The sequence below is a fragment of the Raphanus sativus genome, unplaced genomic scaffold, assembly GCF_000801105.2.
Source record: "Raphanus sativus cultivar WK10039 unplaced genomic scaffold, ASM80110v3 Scaffold0717, whole genome shotgun sequence".
In the NCBI taxonomy this organism is placed as follows: Eukaryota; Viridiplantae; Streptophyta; class Magnoliopsida; order Brassicales; family Brassicaceae; genus Raphanus; species Raphanus sativus.
This window is the reverse complement of record NW_026616033.1, coordinates 1-22994: the sequence shown is the minus strand read 5'-3', so window position 1 is coordinate 22994 and position 22994 is coordinate 1. Positions and strand designations below refer to the sequence as shown.

Here is a 22994-nt window from a genome sequence, read left to right as displayed (position 1 = left end):
TTTCTACAGGTTTGTTTGGCAAATTGTAGCTAAAAGGTTTTCATAATTCTTCTTATTGACTTTTGCCAAATCATCATTCTTGCATCACTTTCTATAAACAGTTTTCTAAATTGACGGGGGCTGGTTATAGAATAAAAAGCAAAACAAGACAATCAAATACAGTATAATCTTGGGAATTTTTTCTCTCCAGAATAGTCGTTATACTTTTTTTCTTTTTAGAATAGTGATTATACTACTATCATTCTTTTCGTTCATGTTAGTAAAAAATGCATGCAGTAAAAAAAATAGTTTTACGTCAAACTGGTTACCATCAGAGTTATATTTAGTTTCTGATTAAATTTATAGAAGATCGAATCAATTCCTTGTGATTACTAATTTACTAGATGATAACCCGCGCCTTGCGCGGGGTGAACTTTTTTTTAAATATGTTGTATCTAAATAAATAATATATTTTTTGTTATCAATAATTTTTTTTACATTTGATTAGGGATGACATATGGATAGGTATCATTTGGTTTGGTTAGGTTCGGTTTGGATCTTTGCAAATTTGGTTCGAATCTTTATATGTTCAATTTGGTTTTAGATTCAGATAACCCATTTAATTTTTTAAAAACTTAAAAGTTCATATATACTTTAAATTTCTCAAAACATAAAAATAAAGATAATATGTTACATATAAATTTGAATAATGTATACCAAAATACTTAAATTTAACATAAAAATTGGTTTAACTTAAATATTTGGATAGAAAATGAATAGATATTTTCAGTATTTTGGTATTTTGAGTAATGTTTAGTTATTTTAAATATATAATTTTTACTATTTTTATATATTTCTAAATATTTTGGACAATTTAAAAACATCTTAAGTATTTTGTTTATTTCTTTGAGATATTAATTTTTTAAAATAATATATTTAAGTATATAAATTTGATTCGAATATACTCAGATACCCAAAGTATTTTGGTCCGAATCGGGTTCGGTTCTGGTTTTTAGATACCAAATTTTTAAACATGTTCAGATATCTAACCAAATTGATTAAAGTTCTATACTATTTTGTATATTGGATTTGGTTCGGTTATTTGGATTCTGATTTTTTTCCCAACCATATATTTTTTTACTGTAACCAAATTTTAAATGAAAGTGACGATGGTTCATACTGATTTTGGGTATGCAACAATTTTTAAACCAAAACACTTTCTTTTATATACGTGATTTATTTAGTTAATCATTAAAAAAATGTCCAAGACCCATTAAAAACGATAGGCTGAACTGAAAAAAAGTTACTATTGATCACAAAATTTTCAATGTGAGGCTTGTACCATTTTTAGTAATTTATAATCGTTTTAAAAAATTCGAAATACAACATATAAGAAAAAATATAATTTTTTTTTATTATATGCTTAATGTGATTGTTTAATTTATTTTAACAAATAAAATTAAATGAAAAGTATAGAGGATAAAAAATTATTATCAAATATTTATTATTCATAATCATTAATGGTGATATATATGTCAATCATATTAGGAAGTTCCGTAGCTTTTATTTAAGGAAACAACAGAGAATATTCTTTTGTATATTAATAATTGATTTAATAGTTATTTAATAAAAACTATAATATATGTGTAGATGGACCAACTTATTTCTCTAACAATCCTCAGAATAATTCTCATGATGACACGTGGCTACAAAACAATGTTACAATGTTCCAGGATTAATATATAGGGGATTATCAACATGGTAAATAGGCATCACTTGAAAGTCATCCACATGGTTTGATTTTATATCTGAGAATCCTTAGCAGTATTGTCCAAATTGTATACATAAAGCATAAAACTAGAGATAACGAGCAACACACATAAAAGATATATGTCACGTCTACCTTTTTCATTTGTAATCCCGTGATCTTTACATAAAACAATTATAAAAAGATATACTTTAACGCAAAAACAATATTTGCAGTCGATTTAGTTGGACAAGATATATTCCACTGGCTGATGGGACTCAATTTTTAATTTGGCCAACAAGCTTCCTGACTACGACTTTATCAAGATAAACAAGGTTAATATTAAGAGGAGCTATGTTTTTTGTTTTATTTTTGATTTTCTAACATTACAGTTACTGTTGTTTGTTCCAAAAGTTCTAGATCAATGTTTTTGTCAAAACCAGTGATGCATCGTTTTCAAATGAATTTATGGTAATAACTAGCACGGCTGTTTAGACTCTCACCTTGTATATACATATCTCGCCGACAAATTGCAATGTTGTTTTCTTTAGAAAATACTTATATGATCGGAAATCTTAAAGGTCTTCACACGTTATTCATGCGAGCCTTTAAAACACACAGGATTTGAACATTTGAAATGAGATATGAATACATTATTCAATTACGTCAGACAGTCATATATATATAAAATTAATTTTGAGGACCGACATGAAAACTCGGTAATTAATTGAAGGCTAGATAACCAGCTAAGATTGTTTGCACGTGATTAAGAATCTGGCTTGAAACATTAAACAAGACTACTAATTGAAGCACTGAGTAGCGAATCATGTATTTGAGCCATTTAGTATTTCGTAGGAGCGAGATTTCTATACTGTAATCATTGAAATTGGAAACTCACAAGTTGTTGTCGAAGTTGATATCGATGCAATGTTGTAGTAAATTTTATGTAGTATTATTTGATAACAATTCTAGTTTAAAAATAAGTTATATTGTTTAATCCGTTTTGAGATTTCTTTTGCTAAAAAAAAGTTAAAAAATCTCTAAATTGTTCTAGTCCTACATGGGGAGTATTATCGAGTTATTATTATCGCGAGTGTGAAACAAGGCCTAAAAAGTGTGATACAAGAATAAAAAGACAAACAAAAGTGTTATAAGAAATTAAAAGCCGACAGAAAAGGATGAAATAGAAATCAACTAGCTAATTTAATCGAGAAAGGGAAAAAGTGGGGACTGAGGAGAGGGTGCACATGGGGGGTGGGAGAGCAAGCTTTTTTTTGGCGTACCTTTGTAAAATTACGCAATACAAAAAACTCTCATGTGCCTTCTCTACTTTTATCCCCCCACAAAATTTTATAAAATTACAATCTCATCCAAATCAATCTTAGCTAACTCGATGACGGGTTTACTTGGTATGATATGATAACACAAGTTTTGTAACATAACAGTCAAAATATACAATCTGCAGGGTCTGATTTGCACTTGGATGTAAGGTGTTTAAAAAGTGTTACTATTCCAAAACGCGTTGATAGTATTAGTTATAAGAGCATCATTATTGGTAGTCCTTAGGATTAGGTCCTTAATATACATACTAGATGATAATCCGCGCCTTGCGCGGGGTGAACTTTTTTTTTTAAATATGTTGTATCTAAATAAATAATACATTTTTTTGTTATCAATAATTTTTTTTACATTTGATTAGGAATGACATGTGGGTAGGTATCATTTGGTTTGGTTAGGTTCGGTTTGGATCTTTGCAAATTTGGTTTGAATCTTTATATGTTCGGTTTGATTTTAGATTCAGATAACCCATTTAATTTTTAAAAAACTTAAAGTTCATATATACTTTAAATTTCTCAAAACATAAAAATAAAAATAATATGTTACATATAAATTTGAATAATGTATACCAAAAACTTAAATTTAACATAAAAATTGGTTTAACTTAAATATTTGGATAGAAAATGAATAGATATTTTCAGTATTTTGGTATTTTGAGTAATGTTTAGTTATTTTAAATATATAATTTTTACTATTTTTATATATTTCTAAATATTTTGGACAATTTAAAAACATCTTAAGTATTTTGTATATTTCTTTGAGATATTAATTTTTTTAAATAATATATTTAAGTATATAAATTTGATTCGAATATACTCGGATACCCAAAATATTTTGGTCCGAATCGGGTTCGGTTCTGGTTTTTAGATACCAAAATTTTAAACATGTTCAGATATCTAACCAAATTGATTAAAGTTCTATACTATTTTGTAGATTGGATTTGGTTCGGTTATTTGGATTCGGATTTTTTTCCCAACCATATATTTTTTATTGTAACCAAATTTTAAATGAAAGTGACGATGGTTCATACTGATTTTGGTATGCAACAATTTTTATACCAAAACACTTTCTTTTATGTACGTGATTTATTTAGTTAATCATTAAAAAATGTTCAAGACCCATTAAAAACGATAGGCTGAACTGAAAAAAAGTTACCATTGATCACAAAATTTTCAATGTAAGGCTTGTATCATTTTTAGTAATTTATAATCGTTTTAAAAATTCGAAATACAACATATAAAAAAAAATATAAATTTTTTTATTATATGCTTAATGTGATTGTTTAATTTATTTTAACAAATAAAATTAAACGAAAAGTATAGAGGATAACAAATTATTATCAAATCTTTATTATTCATAATCATTAATGGTGATATATATGTCAATCATATTAGGAATTTCCGTGGCTTTTATTTAAGAAAACAATAGAGAATATTCTTTTGTATATTAATAATTGATTTAATAGTTATTTAATAAAAACTATAATATATGTGTAGATGGACCAACTTATTTCTCTAACAATCCTCAGAATAATTCTCATGATGACACGTGGCTACCAAACAATGTTGCAATGTTCCAGGATTAATATATAGGGGATATGTATATGTATATATTATATAAGCGTATATATATATTTGCTAGGGACTTTACGGAAACTAAAACCGAAAGTCCTTATTTAAGGAACTTTCGATTTTGGTTTCCGTAAAGTCCTTAGCCCACATATATATACGCTTATATAATATATACATACATATATATGTGTATTAAGGACCTAATTCTAAGGACTACCAATAATCTTGCTCTAAGAGCATCATTATTGATGTTTCTTAGCTCTTGGGTCCTTAATACACATATATGTGTATGTATATATTATATAAGCGTATATAATTGTTTGCTAAGGACTTTACGGAAACCGAAACTGAAAGTTTCTTAATTAAGAGACTTTCTGTTTCGGTTTCCGTAAAGTCCTTACCAAACAATTATATACGCTTATATAATATATACATACACATATATGTGTATTAAGGACCCAAAAGCTAAGAAACACCAATAATGATGCTCTAATGTACTTTTATACGAGCGATTTAGTTTTGTTATATAGTAAGGAACGTCAGATTTTATGAGAAAACAAGAAAAAAAAAAAAAGGTTGGCTCATGGTTGGTTTAGATCTAAGAACCAGTCTGCTCCTGTCTTTCTCTGTTCCCCATACCCAATAAAAAGATGGAACGCCGATCTCAACAAGTCGAAAATAAATAAGTAATGATGCACACTAGTTTCTATAGTTCGTGACGTGATGTGTAAGTGTGGCATAGTGTTTAGCTTTCAATCTTTTTTTTTACCGTGTCTAACGCAAAAGGTCCTTTTTAAAAAAGAACAAACAAAGAAAAAGGAAAAAAGTGCATAACTTTGAGCCGGTTAAAGTCCATGTTTGACAAGACTGTTTCTCCGGCCCATTGGAATTATGGTCCATGATTTTTAGATGAAACTCTTCGTTTTGATCACTGACTGCTTTTGGGACTGATCCACACTACTGGTTTTCAAGCCGTTTCTTGTCTAGTACTAGACTAGACTCTCATCTCAACTTCTTCGTTTGCGTTTGTATTTGATCGCTAATCAAAACCCCTCCAACATTGAACCACTACTATCACAGAAACTCCACCAATACCACTACCATTATCAATACTCAACGAATTTCTATGTAAAGTTGATATAAACAAATGTTACTCGAGTTAATTTATATGCAATATGATAAGTTATTTATCCCAATGATTACTACTAAACAGTAAAATCACATCATATAAACTTTCACGATGTAGTTAACAATATATAGTCAGCAACACCTTTTGTTATAGACTATTTTACTTAGTGGTTGAACAATTGCTCCACCTTTTTAATTCTGTGTTGAAAACAAAAAGGCTAATATACTGGATTAAAACATTTTTTTTTGTTAAAATGTAAATGTCATTGCAAGAATGAAGGTTTGGTTACATGTTAATGGAACCCAGTTTGCTTTTCAGTCATTCTGAAAGTTTAGGGGTATAAAAAAGTTTTAAAAAAACCCCTAAACCACAAAGAGATCATGATCAAACTCAACCAAACAGTAGGAGCTCGAGCATGATACCAAACTAGAACTAAAGACAAACATTTTAATCTCCCCCTCCCAAACACTTCTCAAATCAATGGAGAAACCATAGACTACGAGAGTAAAGCCGTAAGGAGTGTTTAGTCAGGTCTCACCGAGGTGGCTCCAAGCAGGCATCGACGGCGACGGCCGCCTCCCATCCCGAAGCTCCGCTGGAGGAGGACGCTGGCCAACAAAACTCAAGCTTGCTCGGTAATTGCTACCATGTGGATCCGACTTCGATGCTGTTTACACTGAAGCACTGGTTGCGGTCAAGCGCAGGCGGTCGACTTGGCTCCCTATCCGGCTACGCGACACAATGGATACAACAAACGACTTCAGATCACACGGAAGCAGGAACCGGAGCTCAGAAGGATGGAATTGACGAACAGAAGAAGCGATTAAGCTCCTTAAAATCAGATGGTTCAGGGTTGAAGAAGGCTCCTCCTTGAAGCAGGTGACATCGTAACTAAGGGCTGTCCTGAAGACCCCAATGAACAATATCGAAAGCAAAAAGGAAATTCCAATCTAAAACCAGAGACCACCATGGTTGTTGTCTTAGGACTAAAGAAAGAGGTCCTCGGTGGCTTACCTCATAGCCACCTTTCACTCAAAGAGAGGAGAAGCTCTACTGAGACCCTTGGAGAGACCTGATAGAGGAGCCATCTGGAGCGAGATGAAGAGGCGAGAACGGCGACGGCAGCGACGCGTCTGGTGTTCTAGCTATCTCGGATCTCGAAGTTGACCCAACTTCGAACGCAAACGGCGACTAACAGGGGATCTAAGGGTCGGCCCTAAGATAATCCCGACTCTTCTTACTCCACCAGAGCTCCAGAGGAACCAAAGACGGCTTTGATATCCGACTATCTGGAGGAAGAATCCAACAGATCCAAAGACGTCAAGCAAGAAGGCAAACTGAGAGAAGATCAACGACGGGAAGAGGTGGAGATGGACACAGCGAGAGGTTTTATGGCCCTCTCACAGCACCAGATGGTACCGGAGAAGCTAGGGGAGAACGGCGATTTGGATCGAGGAGACTAGGGTTCGAGAGAAAATTGGGGGCGCGTTGGGTGGACGAGCCGAAAAAGTTGAGTCTTCCCTCTTTTGAATAGAACCGGATTAAAACATTTAAAACATAATTGAGTCAGTAATAGTAAAGCTCTCTCTATCCCTCTATTACAATGTAAACTATTGAATGATTAGAGACTAATCATCTCTCTTACATGATTCCATCTACATATATGTATGTAACTCATTTTTAACACAAACTCAAGACTGGACTTTTGCCATCATCAGATAGAGTTTAGGTCATCATCAATGCCGAGTCACTATCCTCCCACACAGAACATTTCTGTCCCCAAAAAAAAACGAGGTAAAGTCAGAGTATAATCCAGAGGCAGAGTTTGTTGAGGTTTATATATACACTCACGATAAACACCCATGACTAGACTTTTGCTTCTTCTTTTTATTGGTCTTTTCCTTTTGTTTAATCACCGGTTTGATCACTTCCTTGATCGCTGAATCAAAAACTGCTTTCACATTCTGCAATAATATAAACTTTCAGATTGTCAATCAGAAGAGAAGAGTTGTCTACTACGAATGTGATTCAATGTAAAGGTATTATACTAGTAGATACCTGTTGAGTTTTTGAGCTACATTCAATGTAATATGTTGCGCCAATTAGCTTACGCAATTCCTCTCCCTGTGACATTATTGGAATGTGTTTATCTATACAAAAGGAACTTTACAGAGTCTTAGTATATGGGGAGTACTGAGATGATCAAACCTGTGCAGTAGTTACAGGGGATAGTCCAGGATGGTCAGCCAAATAATGCTTATCTTCACGAAGATCTACATGGATGTTGTAAGAATCATGACTACGTTATATATATATATATATATATATATGGATGTTGTAAGAATGAATAGGAGTTATCTTTACCTAATTTGGTACCAACAAGGACTAATGGAACTCCTGGGGCAAAGTGTTGGAGTTCAGGGATCCACTGACTCAGACAACAAGAAAGAGTCATATTAGCATTAGAAATTACTCAAATCCTGACATTATTTTCAGAATGCAAATCAAACCTTTTTAAAAACATTCTCGTAGCTAGCTCGGCTGATCAAAGAGAAAGACAGGACGAAAACATCTGCTCCTCTGTAACTCAAAGGCCTTAATCTATTATAGTCTTCTTGCCCTGCAAACAAAACACCAGGGAACAAAGGTAAATTCAAAAGGGCTAAAGTTCTTAACAAAGTCATCAATCAAACATGAAATATGGATAATAGTATTCATACCAGCAGTGTCCCATAGCCCTAGGTTCACAGTGGTGCCTTCAACTACAACGTTTGCACTAAAGTTGTCAAAAACTGTTGGTATGTAGTCCTGTTACAACAAATTCACCCATAGATGAAACCACAACGAGATAGTAACTTATTTGAGCGTACAGTATGGTAAATCATGAAGAAGAATCCAGAGATAGACTATAAAGCTGAACTAAGCTGTAAAAATCCAACCTAGATGGGCCACACATACTTGATAAAACCTTGGAAAAGACAAGTGGATTTGAAAAAAAAAAAAAATCCAAAAATTTGATCGTTTACTCATCCAAAATATCTAAAAAAGGAGCTAACTTTGAAATATAGATTCCAAGAAACTTTAAGACAAAATTTGACAGATAAAAAATGAAAATTTGAACTACATCTGATAAAAAAAAACCAGATGAGATTCTTGATCAAAATAATTCAGACAGAGACAAAGAGAAATGAATGAACTAACTCACAGTAGGGAATTTGTTGCTGGTGTAGCAGATGAGCATACAGGTTTTGCCAACGGCGCCATCACCAACGGTCACACATTTTATGAACTTTGAAGCACTTGAAGCCATCGACTTAATCTCAACACACATACACAGCCAAACCCAAGAAGACCGAGAAGAATAAGGAAATAAAGAGATAAACTAATAAGTGGGATTACTTTAACAAGGAAGATGAGTTAAAATATAAAGCAAACCCCAAAACAGAACATACAAGGAATCCCCTGCTTTTTTGTTTCTTTTCTGCTTGCTCTTTTCAATATTTCCAAAAAAATTATGCCAGTTTTATTCGAATATAAAAAATCTTGTAATTCGTTAAATAAACATCTGTATTTAATTTTCTACAATGAAATGTTGTAATCCTACATTCCTACTTAATTACAAGCATAAGTATATATACCGTTTCTAGTGAAAGCTGGAATTACAAATACTGTTAGAAGTATAAAATTTTATATCAAAATGTTCATTTATTATATCGTCCAAATTTACTCAATAATGTAATATCGGCCAACAAGAGTTTCGTTGGCAACTACCAACAATAAAATTTCCAAGATTCACAAAGGATCATAGCAACTTTTCTGTATTAAAATCGAACAACTCTTACCAAATAATTCCGTTTTGTTTGTTAATGGATACAGATTGTACAAGTTCTGGTTTAGGAAGTAAAAGTGCCTATTACTTTATGTGTTTAGATAATGATTTATAGGTGGAAGTTGGAGCCAGACTTGTGTGAGGATATCTACCAAAAGCGTAGACAAATGATTAACAAAGTTATATAAGTATAATACTATATTTTTATAAGATAAAATAATTATTGGAGACTTGGAGTAATACCTACGACTACATCGACGGAACCACCATAACTATGAAACGCAAAAGTAGGTTAGCTGGAGAGGTGTTCACAGGGAGAGGACCACGGGGCTTTTGATCTTTAGTTTAAAGGTGTATTGGTTTTAGTATTTTACAAGTTATTCTCACCCAACAACACTTCCAAACTAAGATCGTTCAATAAATAAAATCTAGCTGGCTAATATTCAATAACTTGACAAAACATAGAATAAATCAACTAAACATGCTTAGCGAAAAGAATACTGTGAATTGAAACTAATGTCATTCAACTATAGAATGTAATATACATATACCTTTCATATTGAAATACATCTACTTAATCATGCAACTCTTATATATCATATGATTCCGAAAATAAACAATGGTGTCTGTCACAACGTCACAATAGTGGTTAAAGTCGCACACTTTGATTTGAAGTTAACAAGTGCAGCGGGCCGATGAATCAACATGGGCCGTATTTGATTTTTATGATGAACTTGTCTATTTAATAAAGAAGATACAAACCTCAGGCGTACAATACATGCTCATGATTTGATTGTTTGGTGTTCCTGACAGATCTTCTTCCAGTTTTGTGAGAATGTTTGTCTTGTGGTCCAGTAATTTGTGGAATCGAACCACGGCCTTTTGTGTAATATTGTGACGTACATCCAATATAAGGGATTAAGAGATGGACACGGTCACACATACATACAGCAATTATCAAATGTGTAAGGTGCTAGTGAGAGATAGACATTAGCAATATCATTGTTCATTATTAACAGGTTGTTAGTCTCCCATGATTACCAAAAAAAAAAGTCTTCCATATGGATAAACTAAACCCTCACCATTAAAAAGCCAACGTGGAGTATTAAAATGCAGAAACCATGCCAAACAACTAAGCATTCTCTCTGTTTCATGATAGATATTATAGAACATGTTTTTTGATCAAAAAAAAAATATAGAAAATGTTTATTTTTTCAAAATAAATAATGTTTATATTTTTATATTATCTTTAATTTTATTGAAATTATGTAATCAATTAGATTTACCGGTCATTTATGTAACTGTTGAAATAATTTCTAAGTTATATTTCCGAAACTATCTTTTAACGAAAAATAAATTTCTTAATTATTATACATCAACACAAAATATCTTCTATTATGAATCGGAAGAAATATACAGTAATATTTTATCATCATTTAAATCACACGATGAACTTAAAGATTACTTCCACATATCTGTACAGCTAATTTACATCATTGCACCAACCGTTTCGAATTCAGTATCCTCCAAAAAAGAAACAAATAAAACAAAACGTCTTGAAAAATTAATTCGATGATGAAAAATAAATAATCCAACGTTGATCGTATTTTTTTAATTATTATAAACAGAATTAAAGGAAACGCAATTAACGCGACAGTCAACGAACATGAAAGCCTTTTCCGTCGCCGCCGCCAGTAACGCAAACGCGTTTCCTATACGCGCGCGCCCACTAACTCTCCAATATCTCGTTCGGCGGCGTCAACGCCGGAGCTTTCCCAGAGGAGACCGGAACGGAAGCGTAGCGAGTGGAGAAGCTCCGGAATCCACCCAAACCGACGTACTCGTCCTCCTCGTCGTCGTCGTCGAAATTCAGAGAGTAACTCAGAGGATCGTACTGAAACTTCTCGCCGGCGTCCCAACCGCGGCCGCGACGCGGATCGCGGTTGAATCGCCGAATGAAAGTCTTCCAGCGTGGACCAGCTACGATCTCAGACCATTCTCGGATCTTCAGAGCCGCCCGTTTCCACCACGGCGGCTCGTCTCCGCGGTCAACGCCGTGATTATCATCAACGGTCCGGATTCTTCCCCAGGAGGAGTATCCAACGGCTGTGGAGCTTCTTGATCGGAAGCTGGGGAAACAGGAGCAGCAACGTGGAAGGTACCGGGTTTCCGGGTCGTGGGCTGGGTCCGATTGCACAATTTCCATGGCCGTATCTGAGAGAAAGAGATGTTGTTGTTTGGTCAATAGTGGTGAAACTGAAATAAGATTTTGAACCTTTAAGCTGTAAACCAACTTATTGGCTTCATATATATACACTTCTACTAACATGCAACACAAATATGTATATGTTTTCTTGATTAATTTATTTTATTTATATGTACTGTTTTAGAAATCATCAAAAATTTGATATGATGTTATTGCAGATATTTATTTGTATTTAATAAATTCTAAATCTTTCTATTTTTTTAACAAAGTGTGTGATGCAGAACAGTGAATCATGTTTGCCAATAATTTAAATTATTAATTTGTACTCTTATGGTGTATATATCATCTTTTGATAGTAGTAAGGATATTCTTTTTTATCAACGTATTAAGGATGTATATCCAACAAATGTACAATAATAAAGCCCTTTTATCAAAAAAAAAAAGTAGTAATCAGTACCACAATTATGTATGAATTAAAATTTTTTTTTTTTTTTGTATGAATAAATTTCAAGACTTAAAAATGAAAAAAAAACATTACTTACAACTAATAATTCAGCTACTATTTCTTAGAAAAAGACATTGCACCATAATCATCAATCATTGAAACTTTATATATGTTTTCTTGTTCATCGGATTTTCTAATAATATATTTTGAAATGTAAGTATTTTCCCTTCTTTTGGAGCCAATAATGAAGAAAAAACGGGTCCTACGAAAGACGAATATTCATATGGATGTTCGTAAAGATACGAATACAAATGAAATATGAGATTTTGACATCAAGTCAAGCAATCTAGTCGTAAGCTATTTCAACCTTCCATCCAGTCATCAAACTCCAAATGCGCTTATGATTTTGAGAAACATAAAACTCTATACAACTCTTAGTCAATGACCAATGGTAAGGATGTGAGTTCGAACCCTGCTGGAGGGAACTAAGTCATGATTTTTGGACACCAACACGGATATGGGCCTATGCTTTAAGGCCTATTTGCATACACGGAGAGAGGATCTATCCGTGGGCTGCACTTCCTCTTGGGGATTAGTCTGGGCCCTTCCATAGGCCCGGGATACCTCAGATTAATCAAAAAAAAAAAAAACTCTTAGTCAATGCAAACGAGTGTTTGAAAATAAAGTTATACAAGCTGACTAACTATAACTAATAGCTTAAATATCCTGAAAAAAAACTCAACCAAAAAACCTCAAAATAGATTCCAAGTGTCGGTGTTACAAAAACAAAAAAAAAGAGATTCCAAGTGTTGGCTTCTGTTTAGTAGATAATCCCATCGATGCATAAACTAGTAAACGTTGCTGCTAGGGGAAATTTCCAGGTGCCTTGGATGTCAAGTCTCCTCGATTGCTGCTTCTTCTGACCTCCCAATAACGTGAAAACTTGATCCTCAGCTGGATCATACCCGACAAATCCATCACAGCCTATGCTGCAATATTTATCGTAGTTTATCTCCGGTAATAAATCCCTAGGGCTTATGTCAAAGGCAGACTCACCCAGTCACCCTGAGTGCAGATTACTCCACGAATATATTGATACTCGAAGTTCTCGCTGTGATGAACCGTTTTGGAGATCGTGAACTCTTCTTCATGGTGTCAGTTTTGTCTATTGTGGAAAAGTACCATGAACATAGTATATATATATGTGTGAAGAAAAAGGTCAGAAAGGAGGAAACCTAGTACCAGTAAGGTTTAAGACGACATTTTTTTCTTTTTTGAACTACATTTTTTTTTTTTGTGAAACTCTTTTTTGAACTACATAAATTTATCCTTTTCCCTTATAGTTCTTTTGGAAATTTCAATGAGTAAACTCCATTTTCGTGGGCCATTAGCACTAAAGGCCCAAATTCACAGTAAAGGAAGATTACTGAACCAAACAACAATGGGACTTTTGAGTAGTAATTAGGCTGATATTTTCAGCTTTCAATTAATTTTTGTAAATATAAAACAAAAGGGTCGGAATAAAAGCTCTAACAGAAATTCCCTGTGTTTATGATATGGAGCTATGTCTGAGAAAAGAAAGAGGAGGTGTGAATGCGAATGAGGATTGAGGAGCCGGATGTTTCTCATGCATGGGGTGGGGGTAGGTAGGTGGGGGTACGAGCGAAGTCAACAACTTCATGGTTCATACCTTAACCACGTGCCACGCATGCGTTACACTACCCAGATTCTACTGAGTACTGACTCACAGGCTCGTTAACCTTTTCAGTTTGTTGGTAAAACAGACACTAAAATAAACCAAATAGTATTTGGCAAATACTAAAAAAACAGAAAGAAACTGAACCCAGAAACCATACAAAACAAAAACAGAGCTATTTAATCGAACAAAAAAACAAGATACTAAAGAAACTATATATTTTGACCAAAAAAGTATATATAAAGAAGATCAATTCATCGTTGAAAAAATAATCGAACAATCCTAAGTAGTTTTCTGTTCGTCTTCTTAAAATTTTATTTAGATCTTTATTAAAAAAAATTGTAACAAGACAAGAATTCTACGAGACACATAACAAAATGACGGACGCCCACACTGCCCGGACGATCGTCGGAATCATCGGTAAGTCCCAAAACTCTTTGATTATGTTCAATCAACAAAACAAAACCTTGCTCTATATAATCAATAAAAATCATGCTTTACTAAAGTTCTATAATTTTTTTTGGTAACATATTCAGGAAACATGATATCTTTCGGCTTGTTCTGCGCTCCAATGTAAGATAAATGTCATACGCTCGACAAACAAAAATAAATGTTATATTTCTGTTGTTGTTACATGTTTTTTTAATTGATGCATGTGGTGATCATATATGTGTGTGTGTGGGATTATACATGCAGACCAACGATGGTGAAGATATGGAAGATGAAATCGGTGTCGGAATTCAAGCCAGATCCATACGTAGCTACGGTTTTGAACTGCATGATGTGGACTTTTTACGGACTTCCTTTTGTACAACCCGATAGTCTCCTCGTCATTACCATTAATGGAACTGGTCTTTTCATGGAGCTCGTCTATGTAACCATCTTCTTCATCTTCGCTACCTCGCCTATCCGCGTAAGATTCTAATCCCCCAAATGTGTACACACACGCATGCATGCATGTACGATGATGCATATTTTTTTCCGTAACTATGAAGAACTCTAGAAAGATTTGAGATGTTTTCTGATATACGCATTTGATGAGGTTATGATTTGTATACAGAGAAAGATCACAATAGCTATGATGATTGAGGTGATATTCATGGCGGTGGTGATCTTCTGCACATTATACTTTCTGCCTACAACAAAACAGAGATCCATGCTTATTGGGATCATGTGCATTGTTTTCAATGTTATCATGTATGCTTCTCCTTTAACCGTCATGGTATATGCCATTCTTCTTTCTCATCTATCTATCATACTACTATTTAACTTGGTCTGGTGATCCAAATCATCTTTAATTGAAACTATAGCATGAGAAGTTATAAAAGGTTTAAACCCTTCATATTGCTAAAAGCATGCATGATGAAAAGTTAATTTAGCTAAGATAATCACGGATATAAGAGTTTTTATTTCTTGTTGTCTTGTGATTCTTGCTTTGTGAACTACTAACATTTAATGGGTTTAATTAATGTGGGAACAGAAACTTGTGATAAAGACAAAGAGTGTGAAGTACATGCCGCTCTTTCTGTCATTAGCCAGCTTCATGAACGGAGTCGTTTGGGTCATTTATGCTTGTCTGAAATTCGATCCCTATATTTTGGTAAGATTCAGTTTCCAACACCAGCAACACCAAATGGTTTTGATCCTCAGCATCTTAACCATCTCCTCGACTCTTTCTGGCCAACACTGACTGATGGACTTGCACCAAATCAGAAGAAAAGAGACCGACCAAGTGCTGTCAAGGAGTTTCCTCGAATGCCGGTTCAGAAGTTTCCTGTTCCTGAGCTTAAGGATGATGGAACACTAAGGTTTCCGTGGGCAGCTAGAATGGACCCTGCTACCAGGAATCTTTATCGAGCAGCTACGCCAACCTTTCGTTTGGATGGTACTCCTCAGGTAACAATACCCTCTCAGGTGCTTCGATTAGGACCAGAAAATAAAAAAGAGTATATCATTGGCCACTTCCATCGCTGTTCCCTACCTCCTGGAGGTTTAATCCATGCGGTAGTAAATAGATTGTGGGGAAGAACCTGTAAAATAGGTTGCCGTAAGCTAAGCGAGTCCTCTTACATGTTCCACATACCTCATGATTCAACTCGTCAGTGGGTAATTCAAAGAGGCGTATGGCATGTTGATGACTGCTTATTATTTGTTTCGCCTTGGAAACCAGTTAGCTCGTTCAATGTCCCTGATGTTTCAACAATTCCGGTGTGGGTTAACCTTAAAAATGTTCCCGATAGTTGCTATTCAAGATTGGGTCTCAGCCACATAGCATCAGGACTTGGTGAGCCTATGCAAACGCATAAACCTCGACTTGATCCGAGTTGTTTAGGAGAAGCAAAGTTGTTGGTTGAAGTAGAACTTGATAAACCTTTTCCAAAGCAAATTGCCTTAGATGATAAACAAGGTAATATTTTTTTGGTGGATGTTGAGTATACATGGATTCCAAGTGTTTGTGGCAGATGTGGACATTTGGGACACAAGGAGAAAAGATGTTTACTTCCAGCGGTTCAACTGAGTGTGGGAACAAAGAACTCACTTGAAGATTTACCTGCTGAAGAACCTCAGGCTGAAATGGAAAGGGTACTAGATCAGCCTACTGTTGCATTAAATCAATTGGTGTTACCAGCTGAAAATGTGGAGTCGAGTTTGATCTCAACTGAAGAAACACAAGAAGAACTTATAGAGCAGACTTTGGAATCTACTCCAGAAAGTGGTATTAAACATGTGCAGTCACAACCGAGCATTGAGCCTAAGGATTCCTCTACTCCAGTAAACAACATCACTTACTCTAAGGTACACATAGCCAATGGCTCCAAATCTACATTCACTTCATCATCATTAGCAGACACACAATCTGCTCCAACTAATGAAATTATTATGGAAGAAATTCCATCCCCTGTTATTGTTCTTGAATCCAACTTGGTTTCAGTGGACAATTCATTTGTCCTTCCTTACTCTCCTGTACATGGCAGTCCTCTTATCACTCAATATGCTTGTAATGAGCAAGATGATGAAAGAGGATATATGAGTGATGTTACGGCAAATCTCAACATGTCACGAGGTGGAAGGCCAATAAAACCACTTCAAAAGTTTCAAGATATGGAATGGAAAACAGTAAGAGGAAGAGGTAAGAGGGGTCGTCGAGGCCGTGGGAACTATCTTCCATCTTCTTAGTTGTTTCATCCTTTTCTTGTATCATTAAGCTTATGAACCATAAGCTTCTCCTTTGTAAGCCAATGCTTGGTTGAATATGAGAATTGTTCTCATCACGCTTTCTCAAACTTTATGGTTGTTTCAACCATACATTGTATGTTTTCTTTAGTATTTTAATATGAAAGCCTTTTTACNNAAAAAAAAAAAAAAAAAAAGATTCAGTTTCCACCCCGATAATGTTCAATTCAATCGATATTATTTCTTTAGAAGAAAAAGACGCTAACATATTGATTTTTATTCACTAAAACAGATTCCAAATGGTCTTGGATCAATATCAGGAATAGTACAACTTATACTATATGCAACTTACTACAAAACAACAAACTGGAACGATGAAGATGACGATAAAGAAAAGGGTTTCTCAAATGCTGAAATAGAGCTTGGTCGAGCTTGAAAATTGCATCCATGTGTCGCACATTTACAATTATTTTCTGTCATCGCCTAGTTGATAATGACCAGCTTCATCTTTAGGTCTAAGATTGAATCAGAAGAGATGCCAAAAAAGAAAAATGAAGAAGAGCAACCACCGAAGCTACAAACTTTACTTGAGTTAGAAGAAAGAAAGGGGTTTTACTTCTTTGGTTTAAAAGTGAAAATGAGTATAACTTGGGAATTTGAATCTATGTGATTTGTTACATTTTTTCAGATTATTTTGTAACATTTTCTCGGAAGCTGTAAAAGAAAAAAAAAACAAATTCCCCATTACGAATTTACGACTAAGGTTTAAGAACAGAGTATAATAACCATAAGGTAATGCCCTTTTTCAAAAAAAAAAAAATAACCATAAGGTTACAAATTTTACACAAAAAAAAACAAGGTTACAGTGTCCACTGCTCACCAAGTCTAATATGATTGGCCTAGGCTAGAGGTTAAAAATGTAATTCACTCACACTGGTCTATACGGTTCGTTATGAATTCGATTTTAGAAACTAACCAATCATCTAAACCGGAATGTGCAATTACGAATGTTGGTTTTGTCATTTGTGTGCTCTAAAACACGAGGACCAGAGCTTCCCGATTGCCTTGTCAACGATTGAATTATGTTATCATCATCACCGGCGGCCATCATCGCACATCCACCTCCGTCGCCGGAATCCTCCAAACTTCCTCTGAACTTACTTTCCTTGCCGCAGATTATCACCCGTAGATACCTTATCAAGACTCTCTCCTTATGTCTCGCCGCACCATCACTCTCAGTAGCACCAGTCCACGCACGCGGCCTGTTTCAAATGCCGCCTCTCCGTCTCTCTAATCGGTACGACTGCTCTTGCTAAAAAACTGTCTTGTATTGGTGGGAATATAATTCACACTGAACAGCGAAGAGTTAGTTTCATGACCTTACCACTTGACTCCAAGCCTTTGGTTCTTGATTCTTGATGTGTTTTGGTTTCTTCTTGAAACAAGTTACTACCTAGTGAGAGCTGGCGAATCTGATTACGAAAGCTTAGGGATCATCAACACCAACCCCGTGGAGAAAACATCGGTAGATAGCGGATTGTCAGAGAAAGGTAAAAAGCAGACTGTGAAGGCTGCGTTACAGTTGAAGGCAATGGGGGCATGTGACAGAAACTGTTGGCTATGGCCGTCCATTACACAGAGAGCTTATCAGGCTGCTGAAATCATCGCCTCCATTAATGGGATTAGTCGCAGGTATAGTAACATAATATTACTCTGTAATCTAATCATTATGATGGTTAATCTTGTTTACTTGTTATTTTATTTTTTGCAGCTATATAGTTCCGGAATATAGCTTCCTTGATGCTCGTGGTTTAGGAGCTTACGAAGGCAAGAAGCTTGATTCCATATCAGAAGTAAGATTTTTAATATTTGTCACATGTATCATGAGACACTCGCTATAAGAAACAAAAAACTTAGGTTGAAGTATTGTGTGGCAGGTGTATGCATTAGACTCGATATCTATGAAGACAAAACCTCCTCCTATCAGCGACGGTACCCCTAACGAGAGTGTATCAGATGTATTTGTGCGTGTGACGCAGCTAATGTCCATTCTCGAGACTCAGTATTCAGAGGACACGGTCGTCATTGTATCGCCTGATTCAGACAACTTATCTGTGTTACAAGCTGGTGTTCAAGGTCTCGACCTTCGAAGGCATTCAGAGTTGTATTTTGGACCAGGAGAAGTAAGATTGTTGGACGCAGACAGCATCCCTGTCTATAAGCAACCTGCTTCTGCTGTATATAAATGCACAAACCCACCAAACTGTGACTAATCTCGCTTCTATTAGTATACTAAATTGAGATACAGTTATGATTATTAAAGAGGCATTATGTTGTAGTTAAGTTTATATTTGTAATGCAAGTGTTAGTAAATTCTACTAAAACAGAGTCATAACTGTTCAAGAACAGCCTTTGTGATCGATTATTCGACACAATTTGAAATTATTGTAATTGGAAAAAGAGAGTGCTGTGAAGATGGATTCTGAAAAATTCATATGGTAAAGACATGAATAAAACAAATAGGAGTGGGTGGGTTGCTTTGTGCTTTAAACAAAGAACCAAAGGCAAAACAACGCTTTTGATATTTTTTTTTACTTTTCATTGTTATTTATTGATTTTGATTCAAAAAGGGAAAGCTCAAAAAACTCCAAAAGATTTGACAAGATTGAAAACAAAAAATAATCGATAGAGAGATCAATGATGCTTTACTTTAGCTTAGCCTTCGTCTTGGTGTATATTCTTTATGTATTTTCCTTACATTACCTTTAACCTTTATGTTGATTTTTTATTCGAGAATTGGCTTATGTCTTTGGTTTGTAATAATACAAGAGAAAACGATACATTCATAAAATTAAATTTGAGGAATAATATATGGTATGTGTATATTTAGTAAGGTGATATATAGTACTTTAGTAATATGGAATCTTCATGGATGGTAAAAAGAGCAAAGAAAATCAGAGCATAATGGATTGCGTCATAAGTAACTTCTGGGTGCACGCGTCACACTAGATTATCGAGTTCTGACACGCTGTCAAAACTCTATTGGTTTAAGATATCCGAGGTGCAGGTGCACACCAATACTGCATCACAGCGGATCAATATAAACAAGTTTAATTCTCCACGAAGAAATATATAAGAATTAAAGTTTCTTTTTCTCCGCACCACTTTCTCACTGCACATTAACACACACACACACACAAAAAGCTCCTCAAATCAATCTTTCGCCGGAGATACTACGAACGGGTGACGATGAAGCGGACTACCTCATCGAACTCGGAAGCGCAGAGCTACGTCGAATCACCACTCTCACCTCTCCGATTCCATTCTCCTCTCTCAGACGCCGGAGATCCACCGGAGAGCCGTTACGTTTCCCCCGAGGGATCTCCTTTCAAACTCGACAACAACCCCAAGGCGATCGTAACCGACGGCAAGTTCCCGCCTCTTCCTCCTCCGCCGCCTCCTCCTCAGTTCCCGCCGCGGAATCAGAGGAGCGCGAGAGGAGCCCCGACGAACTCTTCCTCCGAGAAATCTCCGTCGTCTATGGTGGTGTTCAACCGCTGGGTGAGAGAGGAAGGTCCACAAACCGCGACGAGGAAGGTCGGAGGAGGTGGAGGAGGAGAATCGGGGACGACGATGGCGACGGCGGTGAACAGAGCAAGACGAGATGAATTGGTGAGTATGACGGCGCTAGGGTTTAGAGTGAGCGAAGTGATTTTGTGCGTGATTTCGTTTTCGATCATGGCGGCTGATAAAACGCAAGGGTGGAGCGGCGATTCTTATGATCGTTACAAAGAGTACAGGTCACGTCACCCCCTCTTCTTCTTCTTTTACACAATTTTTTAGGGGTTTTATAATTGAAACCCCTTCCTTAATCTAATCTTGCAGGTATTGTTTGGCTGTAAACGTTATAGCATTCGTATACTCCGCGTTTGAAGCTTGCGACGCTGCTTGCTACATCGCTAAAGAGACTTATATGATAAACTGTGGATTTCATGACATCTTCGTCTTCTCCATGGATCAAGTGAGTGTGCTTTTAACAATTTTTGCATTTTGTAATCAAACGTATTGATTCTGATGAGTTTTTTTTCTTTCTATAAGCTTCTTGCGTATCTTCTGTTGTCGGCTTCTTCATGCGCTGCTACTAGAGTTGATGATTGGGTATCTAATTGGGGGAAAGATGACTTTACTCAAATGGCAACCGCTTCTATTGCGGTTTCTTTTATAGCGTTTGTGGCGTTTGCGGTCAGCGCTTTGATTTCTTCTTACAGGCTCTTCACCCATGCTTCCTCTTAGTTACATCCCTTTTGTCTTTGTATAGCCTCTCTTATAGCTACTCTTTCTGTGATTAATATTTTCAATATATTTTAAAATAAGGCAAGCATCAAATGAATGAAGTTACTTGTGAATCAAGGCTTGACTTGTTTCCTTCTAATAACTATTATTAAATCGAGGTAGGTGGTAAATCCCAACACCTAAGTACATGTTCTCTTACAAGCAAACCCCAATATAACGTATTTTTGTATCAAGAAACACAAATATCATTTTAGTTTCCTTCTTGGCTGAATTGTTGCTGCTCTGTTTCTTCTTGGATCTCTGTGATCAACAAGTTTCCTGATCCATCACCACCAGATTCAGAAAACTTAGTGATCTTCTGTAACTCGTCGCTCACACCTGACTGGTCATCCCTAGGAGCTGCTTCTTGGTCTATCTTAGCTTGTGGCGGCTTAGGACGGCGAATGGCCTCAGCTGCTTCTGGCATAACAACTGGAGGTGGTTGTGGAGGAACCCACGATCGCTGCCTTGGGAGAGCTGCTGGTTCCATTGTGTTTGTTTCATTTTGGATACCGATGGACCTGGACGCTGTTGTCTCATAGCCAAAGTCCGTGGAGCTAGGGTTTTTCTGTTGCCACCATGGACCATTGGAACTCTCGTCTTGGGGCGCTTGACCGTACTCCCATGGCTAACAATAGTAAGAGATCACATCAGTAATCAAATCAGCCAAGTTACAGTCAAGCTACAATACAAAGACTTATCGACATTCAGTGACATTGTAGCTTGTACCTTATTTTTAGGAGCGATGCGAGGATTTGATAGCTGTTGGTTCGGATTGGGTGGCATGTCGTTAATCTCCTGTATTTCAGTGAAAGTGCGACAAGTTTGTCACAGTGAACTGTAAGGTTACACTAGTCTATAAAATGTGCAAAAGAAATTGGTTTTCAGTTTACCCGAATGTTTGAAGGCTTCTCTCCTCTCTGAATCATAGACATTATCTGCAACATCATCAGTCCTCAGCTAAATGTTACGAAGGTTAATTGGAATTCAAAGGGTAAAGATTCATTATAAACACATGATTCTGCAGTAAATTTTAGAGATTTCAGAACATTACATCCATGTATGACTTCGGATGAGGGGGCATAGAAGAATCAGCTGGTGGCGCAGGAGGAGAAGCAGACCGTGCTGTAGTATTCATTATTCCATTAGTTAAAGAGAACAACCTAATAAATTATAAGAAAACATAAAGCACACTGAGCAGAGCGAGAGAGAGGTAACCTGAGCGCGTGTCATAATCAATGTTGCTGCCATTTGCATATGATCTCTGCATCACATATCAACGTTCCTAACGTTACCAAAAGGACTATACTATCAAGTTCAAGTGTACTTAATTTTTAGCTGACGGAAGATCATTCTTCCTTTTGGGGTGTTTTGGTTTCAGATTCTCGTTCTTTCATCCATATTCAATAAGACGTTGTTTTTGGATTTTCCTTTACTCTATCAATTGGTCCAACCTAAACACAAAAATGCCTACGGAATTACAAAGACAAGAACAGTTATACCATTATTCTATCAGTATTATACCAAGTTCAAGTATCATGAGTCTTT

At 35.7% G+C, this 22994-nt stretch overlaps 6 protein-coding genes across 9 annotated transcripts; 3 read left to right on the top strand and 3 right to left on the bottom strand.

Annotated features, from left to right (window-relative positions):
* Positions 1 to 5853: 5853 nt before the first annotated feature.
* On the bottom strand, positions 5854 to 9242 carry LOC108859307 (rac-like GTP-binding protein ARAC10). Its single transcript, XM_018633198.2, has 8 exons — positions 8970 to 9242; positions 8485 to 8572; positions 8275 to 8384; positions 8129 to 8192; positions 7973 to 8037; positions 7823 to 7888; positions 7616 to 7728; positions 5854 to 7537 (listed from the first exon to the last, which is right to left on the bottom strand). The coding sequence occupies exons 1-8, from the start codon at positions 9093 to 9095 to the stop codon at positions 7501 to 7503; spliced, it is 669 nt and encodes a 222-aa protein (XP_018488700.1). The 5' UTR covers positions 9096 to 9242; the 3' UTR covers positions 5854 to 7500.
* Positions 9243 to 11086: 1844 nt separating this feature from the next.
* Positions 11087 to 11950, bottom strand: LOC108859922 (uncharacterized). Its single transcript, XM_056997599.1, has one exon. It carries the CDS (start codon positions 11920 to 11922, stop codon positions 11323 to 11325), a length of 600 nt encoding a protein of 199 aa, XP_056853579.1. The 5' UTR covers positions 11923 to 11950; the 3' UTR covers positions 11087 to 11322.
* Positions 11951 to 14244: 2294 nt separating this feature from the next.
* LOC108860728 (bidirectional sugar transporter SWEET5) lies at positions 14245 to 17851 on the top strand. Of its 3 annotated transcripts, none has more exons than XM_056997603.1 (7): positions 14245 to 14360; positions 14477 to 14513; positions 14637 to 14853; positions 15001 to 15162; positions 15421 to 15540; positions 15654 to 15836; positions 17407 to 17851. In XM_056997603.1, exons 1-7 carry the CDS (start codon positions 14318 to 14320, stop codon positions 17548 to 17550), a joined length of 906 nt encoding a protein of 301 aa, XP_056853583.1. In that variant the 5' UTR covers positions 14245 to 14317; the 3' UTR covers positions 17551 to 17851. The 3 variants fall into 3 exon arrangements, with proteins under 3 accessions (XP_056853583.1, XP_056853582.1, XP_056853581.1); XM_056997602.1 differs by having other exon boundaries at positions 14247 to 14360; positions 15654 to 16736; XM_056997601.1 differs by lacking the exon at positions 17407 to 17851 and having other exon boundaries at positions 14247 to 14360; positions 15654 to 17277.
* A 293-nt stretch (positions 17852 to 18144) lies between these two features.
* LOC108859149 (uncharacterized) lies at positions 18145 to 19588 on the top strand. Its single transcript, XM_018633007.2, has 4 exons — positions 18145 to 18411; positions 18561 to 18806; positions 18886 to 18967; positions 19052 to 19588. Exons 1-4 carry the CDS (start codon positions 18197 to 18199, stop codon positions 19385 to 19387), a joined length of 879 nt encoding a protein of 292 aa, XP_018488509.1. The 5' UTR covers positions 18145 to 18196; the 3' UTR covers positions 19388 to 19588.
* A 666-nt stretch (positions 19589 to 20254) lies between these two features.
* LOC108863179 (CASP-like protein 4A2) lies at positions 20255 to 21524 on the top strand. The gene is made up of 3 exons (XM_018637512.2): positions 20255 to 20914; positions 21000 to 21135; positions 21213 to 21524. The coding sequence occupies exons 1-3, from the start codon at positions 20364 to 20366 to the stop codon at positions 21405 to 21407; spliced, it is 882 nt and encodes a 293-aa protein (XP_018493014.1). The 5' UTR covers positions 20255 to 20363; the 3' UTR covers positions 21408 to 21524.
* LOC130502870 (peroxisomal membrane protein PEX14-like) lies at positions 21501 to 22902 on the bottom strand. Of its 2 annotated transcripts, XM_056997606.1 has the most exons (5): positions 22665 to 22902; positions 22501 to 22571; positions 22340 to 22384; positions 22176 to 22244; positions 21501 to 22074 (listed from the first exon to the last, which is right to left on the bottom strand). In XM_056997606.1, exons 1-5 carry the CDS (start codon positions 22714 to 22716, stop codon positions 21658 to 21660), a joined length of 654 nt encoding a protein of 217 aa, XP_056853586.1. In that variant the 5' UTR covers positions 22717 to 22902; the 3' UTR covers positions 21501 to 21657. The 2 variants fall into 2 exon arrangements, with proteins under 2 accessions (XP_056853586.1, XP_056853587.1); XM_056997607.1 differs by lacking the exon at positions 22665 to 22902 and having other exon boundaries at positions 22340 to 22406; positions 22501 to 22573.
* Positions 22903 to 22994: the final 92 nt, after the last annotated feature.

Bases quoted from the DNA above. Each gene is read 5' to 3' on its own strand.
- LOC108859149 (XM_018633007.2), top strand. From the start codon at position 18,197: ATGTTATCATCATCACCGGCGGCCATCATCGCACATCCACCTCCGTCG. The intron at 18,412-18,560 runs GTACGACTGCTC...TCTTGAAACAAG, and splicing joins CCTCTCCGTCTCTCTAATCG to TTACTACCTAGTGAGAGCTG. The intron at 18,968-19,051 runs GTAAGATTTTTA...ATTGTGTGGCAG, and splicing joins AGCTTGATTCCATATCAGAA to GTGTATGCATTAGACTCGAT.
- LOC130502870 (XM_056997606.1), bottom strand. From the start codon at position 22,716: ATGCAGAGATCATATGCAAATGGCAGCAACATTGATTATGACACGCGC. The intron at 22,245-22,339 runs GTAAACTGAAAA...ACTGAAATACAG, and splicing joins AGAAGCCTTCAAACATTCGG to GAGATTAACGACATGCCACC. The intron at 22,075-22,175 runs GTACAAGCTACA...TACTATTGTTAG, and splicing joins GCATCGCTCCTAAAAATAAG to CCATGGGAGTACGGTCAAGC.
- LOC108859922 (XM_056997599.1), bottom strand. From the start codon at position 11,922: ATGTTAGTAGAAGTGTATATATATGAAGCCAATAAGTTGGTTTACAGC.
- LOC108863179 (XM_018637512.2), top strand. From the start codon at position 20,364: ATGAAGCGGACTACCTCATCGAACTCGGAAGCGCAGAGCTACGTCGAA. The intron at 20,915-20,999 runs GTCACGTCACCC...CTAATCTTGCAG, and splicing joins GATCGTTACAAAGAGTACAG to GTATTGTTTGGCTGTAAACG. The intron at 21,136-21,212 runs GTGAGTGTGCTT...TCTTTCTATAAG, and splicing joins TCGTCTTCTCCATGGATCAA to CTTCTTGCGTATCTTCTGTT.
- LOC108860728 (XM_056997601.1), top strand. From the start codon at position 14,318: ATGACGGACGCCCACACTGCCCGGACGATCGTCGGAATCATCG. The intron at 14,514-14,636 runs GTAAGATAAATG...TTATACATGCAG, and splicing joins GGCTTGTTCTGCGCTCCAAT to ACCAACGATGGTGAAGATAT. The intron at 14,854-15,000 runs GTAAGATTCTAA...ATTTGTATACAG, and splicing joins TCGCTACCTCGCCTATCCGC to AGAAAGATCACAATAGCTAT.
- LOC108859307 (XM_018633198.2), bottom strand. From the start codon at position 9,095: ATGTGTGTTGAGATTAAGTCGATGGCTTCAAGTGCTTCAAAGTTCATA. The intron at 8,385-8,484 runs GTATGAATACTA...TTTTGTTTGCAG, and splicing joins AGGGCTATGGGACACTGCTG to GGCAAGAAGACTATAATAGA. The intron at 8,193-8,274 runs GTTTGATTTGCA...TGTCTGAGTCAG, and splicing joins ACGAGAATGTTTTTAAAAAG to TGGATCCCTGAACTCCAACA.